Here is an 18,624-nt window from a genome sequence, read left to right as displayed (position 1 = left end):
GTGCCACCAGTGCAGGTTGCTGGGGCTTAATGCATACTGTTTTCCCTTCAAAGCTGAGCTGTGCTCGCCATTGTGGGGAGTGCCAGGGAAGGCCCGGGGATGGTATGGACCCTCCAGCCTCTCTTGGGAGTCAGACTGTTTTAATTGTCACTTCTGTCCCCTGCCCCCCACTATGCTAATGAGGCATTTCTCCCTAACAGAGGAACTGAAGGAGAAGCTGACAGAATATGTGAACAAGGTGAATGGCCAGAAGCCAGGCTTCATCAAGGTTGTACGCCACAGCAAGCAGGAAGGCCTCATTCGCTCCAGGGTCAGCGGCTGGAGGGTGGCCACTGCCCCCGTGGTGGCGCTCTTTGATGCCCACGTGGAGTTCAATGTGGGTTGGTAAGTGACTGTGCTGACCACTCTGGGAGAGGAGGATGAGTCCCAATGTAGTTTAGGGGCTTTGGCTAGAATGAGTACAAAGCATGCTGGGACCTCAGTGCTGGGCCAGAGGCAAAGGAGAGAATTCTGGGGACAGGTGAGATTTGATTATGCGAGTGGTCTTGGCAACAAGGCTGGCCCTTCTGTTTGGGCGGCAGGATCAAAATACAGTGTCTGAAGGGTATGGTGACATTAGATGTCACTCCATTAGCATGGTCCTCTAGGAAATATGATCAGGGAATGGAGTCACTGTCAAGGGCAAAGCAGAGTGCCCGCCTACACAGGGACTGGGCTCCAATCCCTGGGAAAAGGAGAGCTGGAAAAGATGGAATAGAAACCACACAGACAGGGCCAAGATGGAGTGGGCAGAGGTGGGCGGAGATGGCTTGATGGTGTCACAGGGACCCTGGGGTCCGCCAAAGCCAGCAGGCCAGCAGTAACACATAACCTCAGATTCTCCCCACTGGCGAGCTAAGTCTTAGAATACCTAGGTTTCCCCAGTCAGGGCTGCTTAGGTGCTGAGTGGGGCAAGACAGCAGATAATAGGCTTCAGCGGCTGCAGCCCAGCAGAAACAGCCACCCTTCCTGGCATCCCTCAGGATCAGGAGGGCGTGGCACAGCCCACCGTGTGGGGGTGTGGGTGGGTGTGGGTGTGGGTGTGTGCATGTGTGGTGTGTGTGTGTGCGTGTGGCTTTGCAGAGATCAGGGCATCTGAGGCAGAGGTGCTGGTAGGGATGGCTGCCACCCCCTGGGGCAAGTAGGTTATCACCTTTTTAACCAATCTGCCTGAGGACCTTGGTCTGCTTTCCTGCCCCAGACTCCACAGTGCCGTCCTCTGCCCCCCTGGAGTGGGCTGAGAAGGGCTGGTTAGCAGGAATGAGCCTCAGGGCAAGATGGGCCCTATAGCGAGGGCTGGCTTCTGGCATGCTTCTGCATAACGAGCCCAAATTAAGGTTGCAACGCAGCTGTTTTTTGTCGTTGAAGTCTCTGTTTGCCGTTTGCAACTATTTAAGAAACATTTTCTTTGGATTTATGGTCAGGATAGGACAGGGACACTAAGCATTTCCAGCTGATTTGAATAAACAATTATGCAACAAATGTAATATTAATGAGGAGCTTGTCATTCCTGTCTGCAAACACATCACTTGCCTCATGTCTGCGGGGGTCTCCTGGCTCCTTGGGAGAGCCTCACATGCCACTTCTCCCTGGGCAGGTGGGGAACGTGTGGGGTGGGGGCAGAACGCCGGCCCAAGTTTGGAGGAACCAAAGCAGCATTGCATGACTGCTGGAAGTAGGTGTGTTCACACCTACAAGTGTCTGCCATTTTCATCTGTCTTTTCCTCTCGGTTAATACATTGGAGTTTAGCAAAATCAAAGCCCAAGTTGAAAGCTTACCATGGAGCCTCAGATGTCTTCTTTTATTCTTGTTTTTCTTTTTTAAGTCTTGATTTTTTTCCCTGGTGGCAAGAGAGAAAACAAGGAGGCAAAGGGAGAAGTCTCTTGGCTGGCTGAAATAACAATTTCTCAGCTCAGCTCGAGACGTGCTAAAAGTGTGGTGTCTTAGTCTCCTAGGGCTACTGTCACAAAATACCACATAGCAGGTAGCTTTAAAGACCAGAAATTTATTTTCTCACAGTCTGGAGGCTAGAAGTCCAAATTCAAGGTGTTGGCAGGGTCATGCTCTCTCTCTCTGTCCACTGTAGGGGAAGGTCTTTCCTTGTCCCCTCTGGCTCTAGTAGCTCCAGGCATCTCTTGGTGTTCCTCGGCTTCTTCACATGCTACCTTCTCCTTGGGTGTGATTCTGTTTCCATGTCTTTTCTCCCTTTTTATAAGATACCACTCAGAAGGAATTAGAGCTAGGACCCACTACTCTGATATGCCTTAACTGGAAATATCTTCAATGAAAGATCCTATTTCCCCAAACAAGGTCACATTCATGGGTACAGGGGTTAAGACTTCAACATGTCTTTTTGTGGGACACCATTCAATCCATAACACATAGTCAGGCCTTTTGCCAACCCAGAGTTGTCAGACGATGGGCAGTGGAATAGGGATTCCTTCCCAGGGGGCAGTGCACCTCACCATTGGAACTGGCCAATGTTTGTTCCTCTTTCAGTGGGAAAGACCTTTAACGGTTGCTAATCTGCTTGTTGTCCACCTTGGAAGTAGTTACCCCCTTTTTCCCTCTCTGCCCCTCAGGGCTGAACCTGTCCTCACCCGCATAAAGGAGAACCGGAAACGGATCATCTCGCCATCCTTTGATAACATCAAATATGACAACTTTGAAATAGAAGAGTACCCACTGGCTGCCCAGGGCTTTGACTGGGAGCTGTGGTGCCGCTACCTAAATCCCCCAAAGGCCTGGTGGAAGCTGGAGAACTCCACTGCCCCGATCAGGTAAAACACCCTTTCCTGTGACTTTCTCTGCCTTGTCCTCCAGGCAAGAGCTTCCTCCCAACCCACTCCTGATTCTCCAAAGTCCAGCCCTACCCTTGTCCACTGGTTAATCCTGCTCAGGAGGAGTGGGATGGGATAGCAGATGAAAAGGAATTACAATATGACTTTTAGTCACTGTTCATAGGGCCTGATGATCCCTTTTAAAAGAGCAAGAGCACCCAGATTCCATTTGCAGTCTGAAAGGTATCATTTTAACACATCACTGTAGGACACTACTGAGTGTCCACTACTGTGCTCTGTGCTGGGTATCCACAGTGATTAAGATTTGGTTCTTGCCCCCAAAATTGAAGAGGAATTGGAATGGATGTCCAATTGCCCTCATGAACAACTGCCTCCTTTGCCATGAGACCAGAACTGAATGATGCCTGGCTACTTACTGAATGATTTGATCAAAGATTTTGTAGAAGAGTCCTGATCAAAAGGGGGGAAATGTGGAAAAGAACTTCAAATTCTCATGGGACCAACATGTTCTAGAGCCATTGAGACAGGATGACTCCTCAGAACTAATGCGCTGAGGAAATCTTTAAACCTTAAACTAACACTATACCCAGAAATCATCTTTAAACAAAACGATGAAACCAAAAACCAAACCTGTTGCCATTGAGTCAATTCTGGCCCATAGGGACCCTAAAAGACAGAGTAGAAATGCTCCATAGGGGTTCCAAGGAGCAGCTGGTGGATTTGAACCTCCAACCTTTTGGTTAGCAGCCAAGCTCTTAACCACTATACCACCAGGGCTCCGTATGCTTTAGCTTGATTAGAAAAGAATGTCTGCCATAAGCATTGTGTTCTTTTGAAGAATTGTAAATACGAGATCAAACTGACAATAGCAAATGGAAAGGTTAAAGGAGAAGCATGGGGGCAGTGAGTTTATGTTGATGATGATGAAACAAGTTGGAAAAGGATATCGAGAAAGATGACACAACTTGAAGAATGTAATCCATGCCACTGAATTATCTGTGTAGAAATTGTTGAATTGATATATGTTTTGCTATATATATCTTCACCAAAAATAAAATTTAATAAATTAATAAGCTTTGGTTTCTGACCCCAAAAAGTTGGCATCTACTAGAGACAGACAAAATAGTTTTTATACGTTATAATGAGAGACCTGAGATGGACACTGAATGGAAGACCAGACCAGACCTGTTGCCATTAAGTCAATTCCAACTCATAGTGACCATAGCAGCTCTATAGGACAGAGTAGAACTGCCCCATAGGGTTTCCAAGGAGCACCTGGTGGATTTGAACTGCCAACCTTTTGGTTAGCAGCCGAGCTCTTAACCACTGAGCCACCAGTGCTCCTGCCCTTAAAAATCCAGCACAAACATTATGCTCTAACATTCTCTGTGGAGAAGCCTTTTCAGAGAGTGTAACATTTGTGCTAGGTTTTTAAGGTCAGGAACCCTGGTGATGCAGTGGTTAAGATCTCAGCTGCAACCAAAAGGTTGGCAGTCCAAATCCACCAGCCGCTCCTTTGAAATCCTATGGGGCGGTTCTACTCTGTCCTACAGGGTCACTATAAGTTGGAACCAACTTGATGGCAATGGGCTTGTTTTTTGTTTTTAAGGATGAGTAGGAAATTCCTGGAGTCCCTGGGTGGTACAAATGGTTAACAATTTTTCTTAGGTTGGAACAGCTAGTTAGAACAGCTAGTAGGTTCAGGAGCAAAACTTTATCCTCCAGTCTTTCCAGGCCTGTTTTTCCTCAGTGGGGATGTGAGCTCGAGGACTCACTCCCACCCACTGCTGTCAAATCAATTCTGACTCATAGCGACCCTATAGGACAGAGTAGAACTGCCCCATAGGGTTTCCAAGGCCATAAATCTTTATGGATACAGACCGCCACATCTTTCTCCCATGGAGTGGCAGATGAATTCAAACCAATGACCTTTTCGTTGGCAGCCAAGCACTTTAACCACTGCACCACCAGGGCTCGTTGGGGCTCATTAGCTGTGTGCAAACACCCGGCGCAGAACCTTGCCGAGAGTGACACCCACTAGGTGAGTCAGCAGGAGCACACGTAGAGGGCTTCTCTGCTGAGAGCATTACCTCATGCTAAAGACTTTGAATTGTTCTGCTGTACACTGCTACTTTTCCTGCTGTCACCCAGCATTTATTGCAGCTGGAGGATTGGGTGGAGGAAAGAAAGAAAAGGAGAAATGAAGAATCCTCAGTGATGAGAAAACTGTCAATCACATGCAAATATGCCCTTCTTTGAAATTGGAAACCCCTCAAGGTGAAGAAACAGCTATTTTGCAGGCCATTTCTGGAGGACTGCTGATGTAGGAGGCTGCTCAGGCAGACTGGTGTCCTGGGAAAACTGCCCCTTCTTCATTCAAATCACAGCATATTTCTCCTGAATGCCTCACCCTCCTAAAGCAGGCTGAGTTCTGCATTGATGGAGGACACTGAGACTGCCTGAGCACTAAGGAACAAATACTCTTTCTGCCTCTGTTGGCTGTGTGTCTCTGAGAAGTTGCCTAGCCTTTCTGAGCCTTGGATTCCGTAACTATGAAATAGAATCAATTTCAACCTCACAAGGATTAAATCAGATTATGTAACACACATGAAAGTCTCTGGGATGTAACTAGCACTCAAAAGATCATTTAGAAAGATGCACTTGCCCATTGAAGAAGCCTAGGGACTCCCCCTAGGTACAGGATGGTTTAGAATCATCAGCCCGGCAGAATGGGGTCTCAGCCTGTTTTCTCCACATTCCTGAAATGCTGAGTGTGACAGGCACTCAGGAAGTCTGCTTCCAGGATATGTAGGAAGGGCCTTCCTCTAACTGCCAGATCCAGGCAGCAAATAAACAGGATCCAAAACAGTTACCCCGGGATCAATACAAGCTGTCTCTAGCCGGCCTGTTGCTTATTAACCAGTCAGGGTATTCAGTGGACACAATCAGGCTAAAAATGATATTGATTTATGCCCTGTCTCATTCCTGAAGGGATTAGAAATAGCTTACGAGAAAATGTAGAATATATCAAAAAACAAATAGATAAATGCCTGGAAAGACCAAAAGATCATAACAAATTAGATTAGAATGTAGTTGAGTAGACCTAGGTCCGTCACAGTTCTTAAAGTGAACCTGCAGACTTGTCTCTGAGCTTCCTGGCAGCCAAGGTGAAAATGAAACTTACATGGTCTTAGAAATAAAAATAAAGATAAAAATGTCCTACAAATCCCTCAGGGATAGCAAGGCTTTCTCTGACTAACAGTTAACTTTGAAAGAAATTTCTTATGCAGGTCTTCCTAAAGGTGTCACTGAGGGATGCAGCAAACAACCATCTCAGAGGCATCCTGTTACAACGCAGTAGGAGATATCACCAGGCCATTTTCATAACTTATACCATATGTGGACAGAGCACTAACGTACAGCTCCGAGGAAAAAGGAGCAGGGGTGGGCAACATAAAGTGGCAGCATCTTGTGGGGCCGTCTTCATCTAGGGGTTAAACCAGGAATGGCCTTCTAAAAACCTTCCGTACATATAATTTCTCTCAATCAAGCTTTTGAAAAAAATTGAGTAACGGGAAACTTGAGGCTGAGATCATATTCCCTGGCAAAGACCTAGAGTGTAGGTTTACTGGCTGCTGATTAAGGTTTAGAGATGGGCAGAACAGAAGCAGTCAATACCAATGCAGTCCTCTGCAAGAACGTTCGTTGTAAGGCAGCATATTTCTCTCCAGTAGCGTTCACCAGGCCCGTAGACAGAAATTGGCCGCACCACTTCCAAGCTCAACAGTGGCCAGCTATTGGGTTGACAACAAAGATGTCACAATGAGCTGTCTCGAGGCTATAATGGGGATCAAATGAGACCGTGTGTGTAAAAGGCCCTTGCACACAGTGGGCTCACAACAAACATTTAACAGCACAATATTGTGGCAGGGGCTTAAGACAGTAGGTAAACAGAGATTACCATGGGAAACAGCTAAGTTGGGTTCTATCCCATCCTGTTATAAATATGAATATATTTTTTCTTCTGACAAGGAAAAATATGATCTTAGGAAATAATCCTCCGCTTCCAATAACATTTTTCATCATCTTTCTCCCTGATGTAATACAAAGCAATGGCAGCTTCTAATCTCTTCTTTCATTCCAGGAGCATTCCCCTAGACCACCTTCTGGTGACATCTGTGTTTAAGGGGCAGGCAGGACTTTGCAGGGAACAGAAAGGAACCCACCCTGCAGCGGTGCAAACAGAAATCAGGTCTGGTGGCGATGGCTGTTTCAGGAGTATTGACCCTTAAAAGCAGAGGCTGCACAGGGGACTCATTCAGGTGTCTATGAAGACAGCAGCCAAGGCAGGAAGAGTTTGAAATCTTTGAAACGTAGTTTGAGGTCATTTTTGTCTGAGTTCTACAGAATAATACTGAAACATCAGCAAGGTACGCAAGGCCCTGTGGGGTCTGCTCCTGCCTCTCCTCCTCTCCAGCCTCATCTCCTGGGACCACCCCACTCTCATTTCTTGTTCCAGTCCCAATCAACCTCCTCTGTGTCCATAAACTCACCCTGCTTCTTTCCATATGGTGCCCCTTCACCAACTGACCAATTTCCTAAACCAGTAACCAAACCAGTTGCTGTTGAATTGATTTCAACTCGTGGAGACCCCATGTGTGTCAGAGTAGAACTGTACGCATAGTTTTCAATGGCTGATTTTTTAAAAGTAGATTACCAGGCCTTTCTTCCAAGGTGCCTCTAGGTGGACTTGAACCTCCTAACTTTTGGTGAGCAGAAGAGTGTGTTAACCATTTGCACCACCCAAGACCCCAGCAAAATTCCAGACCATATACCTAAGCCCTGCCTGTTAGATATCTCCCTGGTGTCCCACAGGCGCCTTAAGCTCAGGTTGCCCAGCGTGAACTCCTTCTGCCTTCTGAAACCAGCCTCTTCTCTTATATCCCCATGTTGTGAGTAACCTCCAATTCACCATCACCCAAGCCAGAAAGCTAGCCAGCATCCAGATTCCACCTTTTCTCTCACCCTCATAGTCCATCTGCTGATTTTACATCAAGTTCTGTCTTAAAACTATCTCTATTCCTGATGCTCTGGTCTAGGTCCTCATCAGCTGTATCTGGATATAGTAACAAGCTCCCGAACTGGGTTCCTCAATTCCCACCCAGTCTCCTCCAGCCACCCCACTGCTGCCTGAATATTCTTTTTGAAAAAAAAAACACAGATCTGTTTACACCACTGTCTGCTTAAAATTCTTCATTGACAACCCATTGCCTGCAGATAAAATCCAAATCTCTTACCATGCTATTCAAAGCCCTTTACAACCTAGTCAAAAAGGCAAGATCCAACTATATGCTGTCTACAAGAGACACATCTTAGGCCCAGGGACACGAATAGGTTGAAAGTGAAAGGATGGAAAAAATGATCCATGAAAATAATAACCAAAAGCGAGCAAGGGTAGCAATTTTAATATCAGACAAAGTAGATTTTAAGTCAAAATCTGTTACAAGAGACAAAGAAGGGCTTTATATAATGATAAAAGGGTCAATTCATCAAGAAGATATGATAATTATAAATACATATACACCTAACACTGGAGCACCTAAATACATAAAGGAAGCAATGAAAGAATTGAAGGGAAAAATAGACAGCTCTACAGTAGTAGTTGGGAGCTTCATTACAACCCAGCCCAAGCTAATCTTTGCAAGTGGACCAAGGCTGGCATGCAGAACCCAAGCTGGGCAAGGTTCAGAGAGTTGGCATGGGTGCCCAGACAGAAACAGAGACTGGCTATCAGTTCAGAGTTCATTGGTCAGGACGGCTAGAGATACAGATGATCTCGACTGGCAAGCTGAGTACCACCTCTCTGGGCTAACATACCCACAAGCACCACCAGGGAAATACGGCTGGTCCCAAGACAGGAGCTGTCTGCTCACTGCCTGATGAAACAGCCTCTCTGGAGTGGCTGGATGAGGGTGGACCTTGGAGGACTACTCCAAGAACAAGGTCCACATGAACTCTGGAAGCAGAGGAGAAGACCAGATCCTCCTGGGAGTAAGGCTCCACTGCTCTTACTTATCTAGCAGACCCCATGAGCTAGCCCCTCTGCTAACTGCATCTCCCTCACCCCTGCAGGAGCCCTGCCCTCATTGGCTGCTTCATTGTGGACCGACAGTACTTCCAGGAGATCGGCTTGTTGGATGAAGGCATGGAGGTCTATGGAGGAGAGAATGTTGAGCTCGGCATCAGGGTGAGCAGAGAGCTTCTCATAGAAAGGGCTTGGCTCAGTTCCCAAATGGGTGAATGTAGGGGATGGAGAAATGGGGCTCGAGGTTTAGGGGTACAGGCTGATTCTACATGTCCAGTTTCTAACCATGGACGATGTGTGTGTGACCTGTAGAATTTTCAGGAAGAAGAGGACTTCAGAACCTGCTTGGCTAAGGGTGAGGTCATGGGGGAGTTGAGCCCCCAACTCAGGGAAACAGCCTCTTTGTTAAAACCAAACACAAGCCCCTCAGGGGTGAGCGAGATGTGCTTCAGGAAGAGACTTCAGGCACCGAGGGGTGGCTAGAAAAGGGGTGGCCCCTGTTCCGTGACCCTCACAGTGACTTCCCCTTATGATTTCTCACTTGGTATTTTCTATCTCCTCCTCAGTGGCCCATAGGACTTTCATAAAGATTTTGTCAAGAAGGGTCCACAAGGAAATAATTCATAGGGTACAAACAGCAAAACACAGCCAGATTCACACCATGTGGTTTCTAACTCTACCACTTGCTGGCCAGACCCATGGGCCCATTTCTGCCTCACACCATTCTCCTGAGATAGCCACCATCCTGCTCCAAAGTGTAGAGCTTTGTTTTAGCTTTTCTCAGATCATGGTGTGAATCCACACAGTAGACACCATTTTGTTTCTTACCCTACAGGAATATCTCATAGGCTCTGTGGCCCCTTTCCTTGAGCCCATGCAAGGTAAATCCAAACTGGACTTCTTCCCCCATGTCTGAAGGATATATTAGGTCCCCTGATGATTGGCAGGAATATGATGATGGATACAGTCAATGAACTTGTCCTAGTGGGAAGGCCACCCCTATGTCCAGGGAGTGGCTCTGTCCTCATGATAAACCCAACATTTGAGCTGTGGCTTGTCCCCATGGTGGTCGCCACTGTTTTCTCCCTGGGATTCTTTAAGCAGCTAGCAGCCGTGCTACAGGCTTGCCAACCCTTCAAGAGGACCTTGCACCCACTGGTGTTCATGGCAATTATGCAAAATATTCCTACTCAACACCAATCTCTTCACACCTCCATGCATACCTCACCCAACATTTAGCTTGTTCCCATTTGTGATGACCCCACTCTTGCCCCCTTTGCCTTAGTGTCAATATCTGGCTGTCTCTAGTTCCTGATATTCAATTCCCACTCAAGGATTCCAGTTTGAATATACCCTCCATTCAATTCGAACCTCCTTAGGTGGCATTCCACTGGCCCTGGAAAGTCCTGGCCCCTGCTCTGCAGGAGAGACTGGGCACGTGCCGGCAGCACTTCACAACACCTGCAATGAACTGACAGTGACATGTGGGGCCTAACTCACCTCCTGGTCTTAATACTGGGGCTTTCAGGACTGACAGCAGGAACAGCTTGTCTGAGCTGAGCTTAGCAAACACTGCCAGATACCTGTATTCATTGAAACCTAGAGAAATTGCTTGGGAAGCAGTCAAAATGCATGGGCTTATTGGGGAGCTAATATATTCATAGAGGACAGTGCCTGCATAATCACCCTCATTTCTCCAGCTCTCCCTACATCGGTCATTTATTCGCCATTTATGTGCTCACCATCTCATTTCCGCACTGCTCCTGGATAAATGCTCACCCCAAACATAACATTTTTCACTACGAGCTGCTGTTGGAAATTGGCTGAGCAGGCGGGACTGCCTCCCGCCCCTTTTGCTTGCTGGGTAGAGATGTCCGGGAGCGGAGAAAGAAATTAGATTTGTGAACTCTGCTTCCAACATGTATGTGAGTCAATCATGGAGTGTGGGAGATTTCTCGTTCTTCTTTCCCTAGATTATAAAGCTGTTCTGGAATGTGGGCCTGGGTGAGGCTCTCAAATACATGTTAAAGTATCTTCAGGTAGTTTCGTGTTCGGGGTGCAAATTACAATATAAACTGCTGCCTGGCTTTTTTTTTCCTCAGCGTCTTCCCTCCCACTTGGTAGAGATAAAGTATTACTGGAATAGAAGGAACACTGACTCTTAAAACAGGGACCTGACAACCTGTTGGCTGGGTGGTGTTGTGTGCCATCAAGTTGATTCCGATTCATAGCAATCCCGCATGATAGAGCATAACTGCCCTATAGGGTTTTCTTAGCTATAATCTTTACAGAAACAGATCACCAGGTCTTTCTCCCACAGAGTGACTGGGTGGATTCTAACCACCAGCCTCTCAGTTACCAGGTGAGTGCTTAACCGTTGTGTCACCAGAGCTCCTTATTGGCTGGCAGAGCTGAGGAAAGTAGGGAAAAAAACGAGTTGCCGGCAAGTCAACTATGACTTACGGTGACCCCATGAATGTCAGGATAGAACTGTGCTCCATAGCGTTTTCAGTGAGTGATGTTTTGGAAATAGATTCCCAGGACTTTATTCCGGCATGCCTCTGTGTGTACTCAAACCTCCGACTTTTTGGTTAGCAGCTGAGTTCATGAACTGTTTTCACCATAAAAAAAGAGAGGGGCTACTTAATTTGAATTCCACTTCCCCCTTCAGGGCATACAGAACTACTGATTGTCCCCAAAATAGATTTTCAAGCTATTGTGTGGTTATTAGTGTTTGTCTTTCACGTTTTATGAGTTAACATCTCAGTGCCTCAGTTTCCTTATCTGTAAACTAGGATTTTTTGTTGTTTTTAGCTGCCGTCAGTTAGCCCCCAACTGATGGCGACCCTATGCACAACAGAATGAAATGCTGCCCAGGTCTGGGCCATTGTGATTCAGAGGGTTTTCGCTGACTGATTTTCAGAAGTAGATCTCCAGGCCTTTCTTGCTAATGCGTCTTAGTCTGGAAGCTCTGCTGAAATCTGTGTAGTATCACAGCAACAACACACAGGCCTCCAATGACGGTGTTGGCTGTGCGTGAGGTGCGTTGGCAGGGAATCGAACCCAAGTCTCCCGCATGGAAGGTGAGAGCTCTACCACTGAACCACCACTGCTGTCTTAACAATTTATTAAATAAAACCAAACCTGTTGCTGTCAAGTTGATTCTGACTCCTAGCGGCCCTATAGGATAGAGTAGAACTGCGCCATAGTGTTTCCAAGGGTACAATCTTCATGGAAGCAGATTGCTACATCTTTCTCCCAAGGAACGGCTGGTGGGTTCGAACTGCTGACCTTTTGGTTAGCAGCTGAGTGTTTAACTGCTGCACCACCAGGGCTTCTGGACAATCTATTAGGGGTTACATACAAAATGGTGATATTTTTATTTTATTTTTTCTACTTCAGATATTAGCTGAGATAACTTTTTTTATATATATAATTAATTTTTATTAAGCTTCAAGTGAACATTTACAATTCCAATCAGTCTGTCACATCTAGGTTTACATACATCTTACTCCCTTTTCCCACTTGCTCTCCCCTTATTGAGTCAGCCCTTTCAGTCTCTCGTTTCGTGCCAATTTTGCCATCTTCCCTCTCTCTCTATCTTCCCATCCCCCCTCCAGTCAAGAGTTGCCAACATACTCTCCAGTGTCCACCTGATTTAATTAGCTCACTTTTCATCAGCATCTCTCTCCCCCCCACTGACCAGTCCTTTTCATGCCTGATGATTTGTCTTCGGGGATGGTTCCTGTCCTGTGCCATCAGAAGTTCTGGGGAGCATTGTCTCTGGGATTCCTCTAGTCGCAATCATACCATTAGGTATGGTCTTTTCATGAGAATTTGGGGTCTGTATCCCATTGGTCTCCTGCTCCCTCAGGAGTTGTCTGTTGTGTTCCCTGACAGGGCAGACATCGATTGTGGCCGGGCACCAACTAGTTCTTCTGGTCTCAGGATGATGTAGGTCTCTGGATCATGTGGCCCTTTCTGTCTCTTGGGTTCTTAGTTGTCGTGTGACCTTGGTGTTCTTCCTTTGCCTTTGCTCCAGGTGGGTTGAGACCAATTGATGTATCTTAGATGGCCGCTTGTTGGCATTTAGGACCCCAGGCGCCACAATTCAAAGTGGAATGCAGAATGTTTTCATAATAGAATTATTTTGCCCATTGACTTAGAAGTCCCCTCAAACCATGTTCCCCAGACCTCAGCCCCTGCTCCGCTGACCTTTGAAGCTTTCATTTTATCCCGGAAACCTCTTTGCTTTTAGTCCAGTCCAATTAGGCTGACCTTCCTTGTATTGAGTGTTGTCTTTCCCTTCACCCAAAGCAGTTCTTATCTACAGATTGATCAATAAAAAGCCCTCTCCCTCCCTCCCTCCCTCCCTCCCTCCCCCCTTTGTAACCACAAAAGTATGTGTTCTTCTCCGTTTTTTCTATTTCTCAAGATCTTATAATAGTGGTCTTATACAATATTTGTCCTTTTGCCTCTGACTCATTTCGCTCAGCATAATGCCTTCCAGATTCCTCCATGTTATGAAATGTTTCACAGATTCGTCACTGTTCTTTATCGATGCGTAGTATTCCATTGTGTGAATATACCACAATTTATTTACCCATTCATCCATTGACGGACATCTTGGTTGCTTCCAGCTTTTTGCTATTGTAAACAGAGCTGCAATAAACATGGGTGTGCATATATCTGTTTGTGTGAAGGCTCTTGTATCTCTAGGGTATATTCCGAGGAGTGGGATTTCTGGGTTTTATGGTAGTTCTATTTCTAACTGTTTAAGATAACGCCAGATGGATTTCCAAAGTGGTTGTACCATTTTACATTCCCACCAGCAGTGTATGAGAGTTCCAATCTCTCCGCAGCCTCTCCAACATTTATTATTTTGTGTTTTTTGGATTAATGCCAGTCTAGTTGGTGTGAGATGGAATCTCATCGTAGTTTTAATTTGCATTTCTCTAATGGCTAATGATCGGGAGCATTTTCTCATGTATCTGTTGGCTGCCTGAATATCTTCTTTAGTGAAATGTGTGTTCATATCCTTTGCCCACTTCTTGATTGGGTTGTTTGTCTTTTTGTGGTTGAGTTTTGACAGAATCATGTAGATTTTAGAGATCAGGCGCTGGTCGGAGATGTCATAGCTGAATATTCTTTCCCAGTCTGTAGGTGGTCTTTTTACTCTTTTGGTGAAGTCTTTAGATGAGCATAGGTGTTTGATTTTTAGCAGCTCCCAGTTATCTGGTTTCTCTTCATCATTTTTGGTAATGTTTTGTATTCTGTTTATGCCCTGTATTAGGGCTCCTAGGGTTGATCCTATTTTTTCTTCCATGATCTTTATCGTTTTAGTCTTTATGTTTAGGTCTTTGATCCACTTGGAGTTAGTTTTTGTGCATGGTGTGAGGTATGGGTCCTGTTTCATTCTTTTGCAAATGGATATCCAGTTATGCCAGCACCATTTGTTAAAAAGACTATCATTTCCCCAATTGACTGACACTGGTCCTTTGTCAAATATCAGCTGCTCATACGTGGATGGATTTATATCTGGGTTCTCAATTCTGTTCCATTGGTCTATGTGCCTGTTGTTGTACCAGTACCAGGCTGTTTTGACTACTGTAGCTGTATAATAGGTCCTGAAATCAGGTAGAGTGAGGCCTCCCACTTTCTTCTTCTTTTTCAGTAATGCTTTGCTTATCCGAGGCTTCTTTCCCTTCCATATGAAATTAGTGATTTGTTTCTCTATCCCCTTGAAGTATAACATTGGTATTTGGATTGGAAGTACGTTATATGTATAGATGGCTTTTGGTAGAATAGACATTTTTACTATGTTAAGTCTTCCTATCCATGAGCAGGGTATGTTTTTCCACTTAAGTATGTCCTTTTGAATTTCTTGTAGCAGAGTTTTATAGTTTTCTTTGTATAGGTCTTTTACATCCTTGGTAAGATTTATTCCTAAGTATTTTATCTTCTTGGGGGCTACTGTGAATGGTATTGATTTGGTTATTTCCTCTTCGGTGTTCTTTTTGTTGATGTAGAGGAATCCAAGTGATTTTTGTATGTTTATTTTATAACCTGAGACTCTTCCAAACTCTTGTATTAGTTTCAGTAGTTTTCTGGAGGATTCCTTAGGGTTTTCCATGTATACGATCATGTCATCTGCAAATAGTGATAGCTCTACTTCCTTCTTACCAATCTGGATACCCTTTATTTCTTTGTCTAGCCTAATTGCCCTGACTAGGACTTCAAGTACGATGTTGAATAAGAGTGGTGATAAAGGGCATCCTTGTCTGGTTCCCGTTCTCAAGGGAAATGCTTTCAGGCTCTCTCCATTTAGAGTGATATTGGCTGTTGGCTTTGCATAGATGCCCTTTATTATGTTGAGGAATTTTCTTTCAATTCCTATTTTGGTAAGAGTTTTTATCATAAATGGGTGTTGAACTTTGTCAAACGCCTTTTCTGCATCTATTGATAAGATCATGTGGTTTTTATCTTTTGTTTTATTTATGTGATGGATTACATTAATGGTTTTTCTGATATTAAACCAGCCTTGCATACCTGGTATAAATCCCACTTGATCAGGGTGAATTATTTTTTTGATGTGTTGTTGGATTCTATTGGCTAGAATTTTGTTGAGGATTTTTGCATCTCTGTTCATGAGGGATATAGGTCTAAAATTTTCTTTTTTTGTAATGTCTTCACCTGGTTTTGGTATCAGGGAGATGGTAGCTTCATAGAATGAGTTGGGTAGTATTCCATCTTTTTCTATGGTTTGAAATACCTTCAATAATAATGGTGTTAAGTCTTCTCTGAAGGTTTGGTAGAATTCTGCAGTGAAGCCGTCTGGGCCAGGACTTTTTTTTGTTGGAAGTTTTTTGATTACCGTTTCAATCTCTTTTTTTGTTATGGGTCTATTTAGTTGTTCTACTTCTGAATGTGTTAGTTTAGGTAGGTAGTATTGTTCCAAGAATTTATCCATTTCTTCTAGGTTTTCAAATTTGTTAGAGTACAATTTTACGTAGTAATCTGAAATGATTCTTTCAATTTCATTTGGTTCTGTTGTGATGTGGTCCTGAGATAACTTTTATAAAGCGAAATTTACAATCATCAACTCTTTGGGTGCTCTCTAAAGTACACCAAAGCTCATTGGGGAAAGTCAGGATCAATATCTCTTTATATAAGAGCTTTCGAAACCGTGAATGACTTGATTCTCTACTATCTTCCAAAGGTGACCAGTTAGGTTTTTTAGTATCATTATAAACTTAGAAATTTAAACATATTTGATGTATTTCAATTCATTGCATTTAACGTCCTTATTGGTTTGCCAATGTCCTACTTTTGGCCACTGGGAGCCTATTCATATTGGCTCCTGAGTCTTTTTGCCTCTTGGATTATTTCTCTGCTACCAGGGGTTTCCAGGTTCACTTTATAAATTTCCTGCCTCAGATCTATTATCAGCCATTTCTCTAAGGAGCTCAGCGTTGTTTTGTTGAGAAATGGTATTTAAAACCACAATCTGGAGACTAGAGATGCTTGTTGTATTGGGCTGGTCATTATTTCTAGGTCTTCTCAGTGTTCAGAGCTAGAAATTATTATTAATATTTTTGTAGAAATAAAATATTTCAGCATTCATGCTGACTTTTCCAATTCAAATTTAGGACTACAGGGTTTTTATTTAATCTCATCAGTTTTACATCAGTATTTTCTTTCTCCCATGCCAAAAATTCTGGTTTTTAACGTCACCTACGTAATTACGCATTTACTTTATTCCCTGGTACATTCACAACAATTTCAGAATGCCAGTAACAGCAGTACCACCACAATACGATTACAGATAATTACTAACGAACCTGTTGCCATCAAGTCAATTCTGACTCATAGCACTATAGGACAGAGTAGAACTGCCCCGTTGGGTTTCCTAGGCAGTAATCCTCACAGAAGTAGACTGCCACATCTTTCTCTCTCGGAGCCTCTGGTGCGTTCCAATCACAGACCTTTTGGTTAGCAGTCAAGTGCTGAATGACTGAGCCATTAAGGCTCCATATAATTACTGGAGACAGTCTATTTATTTATCTATTTATTTATTTTTGCATTTTTTTGTTTTGTTTTTTGGTTATATCCCACTAGAGATGTATGGTCAAATTAGTGTGATTTAAAGTCATCTAAAACCGTTCCTCTCTGTGTGGTTAACCTACCAACCTAATACACAGGTTCATTTGTTTCATTTTGCTTTTGGTTTTTTAGGAATTTCTCTTTTATATTTAACTTTTTATAATTATTTTAAAAAGTCAGATCTGGAGCCCCGGTGGCACTGTGGTAAGAGCTCGGCGGCTAACCAGAAAGTCACCAGCCACTCCTTAGAAATCCTACGGGGCAGTTCTACCCTGTCCCATAGGGTCCTGCCAGTCTCTCCTGCTACCATTTCTCTGCCATCACTTCTATCCATGTTACAGCTCGTTCTCTCTCCTGGGTCTAGGAGGGTCTCAGTGCAGAGATCTCAGGTCCAAAGGACACACTTGGCTCACTCCTGGGTCTTCTTTCTTGGTGGTGGTGGGATCCCCTCTCTCTCTGGGAATGGCTCTCTTTTAAGGCAAAACTGACCAACCTCCTTTGTGGGCCACAATTTCCTTATTTGCACAGTCCCACCCAATCACTTGGGTGAGAGTTACAAGATCATGGCTAGAAAGGCCACACAAAAGCGATCCATTGCACAGCAGATGACATCAGGACCCACAACTCCAGTAAGACCTCATGTGAACTTAACGAATAACATCTTCAGAGATCCTATTTCCAGACAAAATGTTGGCAGTTCGATTCTACCAGCTGCTCTTTGGAAACCCTATGGGGCAGTTCTATTCTGTCCTATAGGGTCACTGTGAATTGGAATCGACTAGACAGCAATGGATTTTCGGGGGATCAGGACTGCAACATATCTTTTTGGGGGACACTATTCAATCGTGTATATATATGTGTGTGTGTGTGTGTGTGTGTGTGTGTGTGATTGAATACACGCACATTCTGAAGGTCGTTCTATAATAAACCAAACCAAACCCAGTGCCATCGAGTCGATTCCAACTCGGAAACCCTGGTAGCATAGTGATTAAGTGCTATGGCTGCTAACCAGTTGGCAGTTCAAATCCACCAGGTGCTCCTTGGAAATTCTATGGGGCAGTTCTGCTCTGTCCTATAGGGTCACTATGAGTGAATGATGTCCTATAATAAAAAAAAAAAGCCAGTGCCATCAAGTCGATTCCGACTCATAGCGACTCTATAGAACAGAGTAGAACTGCCCATTAGAGTTTCCAAGGAGCGCCTGGCGGATTTGAACTGCCGACCCTTTGGATAGCAGCTGTAGCATATGGAAATATTCCTCATTCCTTTTTACAGCTGCATAGTACGCCACTGTTTGAATGGTTATCCTACCAAACTAATAGACAGGTTCATTTGTTTCATTTGCTTAGTTTATTCTACTGCTTTCTTTTTGAGAATACAATGCTGTAATTAATAATCTTGTGCATACTTTTTTTCGTGTTTTTGCCACGTACCCTTCAAATAAATTCCCAGAAGTAGAATTGTAAGATCAAGGGATAAATACATGTGTAATTTTGCTAGACATCTTCAAATGTGACTCCCCAGGGATTGTGCTTTTCCTACCAGCAATAATGAAAGTTCCCGTTTCTTCACAGCCACATCAACAAAGTATGTTG

At 44.3% G+C, this 18,624-nt stretch overlaps 1 protein-coding gene across 1 annotated transcript in view; it reads left to right on the top strand.

Annotated features, from left to right (window-relative positions):
* GALNT18 (polypeptide N-acetylgalactosaminyltransferase 18) overlaps positions 1-18,624 on the top strand; it is a 400,900-nt gene that overhangs the window by 280,508 nt on the left and 101,768 nt on the right. Inside the window, exons 4-6 of the mRNA XM_049890385.1 lie at positions 201-384; positions 2,623-2,820; positions 8,974-9,088. Coding sequence (XP_049746342.1) covers positions 201-384; positions 2,623-2,820; positions 8,974-9,088 — 497 coding nt within the window. The remainder of the gene's footprint in view (positions 1-200; positions 385-2,622; positions 2,821-8,973; positions 9,089-18,624) is intronic.

The sequence above is a fragment of the Elephas maximus genome, chromosome 7, assembly GCF_024166365.1.
Source record: "Elephas maximus indicus isolate mEleMax1 chromosome 7, mEleMax1 primary haplotype, whole genome shotgun sequence".
In the NCBI taxonomy this organism is placed as follows: domain Eukaryota; kingdom Metazoa; phylum Chordata; class Mammalia; order Proboscidea; family Elephantidae; genus Elephas; species Elephas maximus.
The sequence above is the reverse complement of the archived record's forward strand: the minus strand, read 5'-3'. Positions and strand labels throughout refer to the sequence as shown.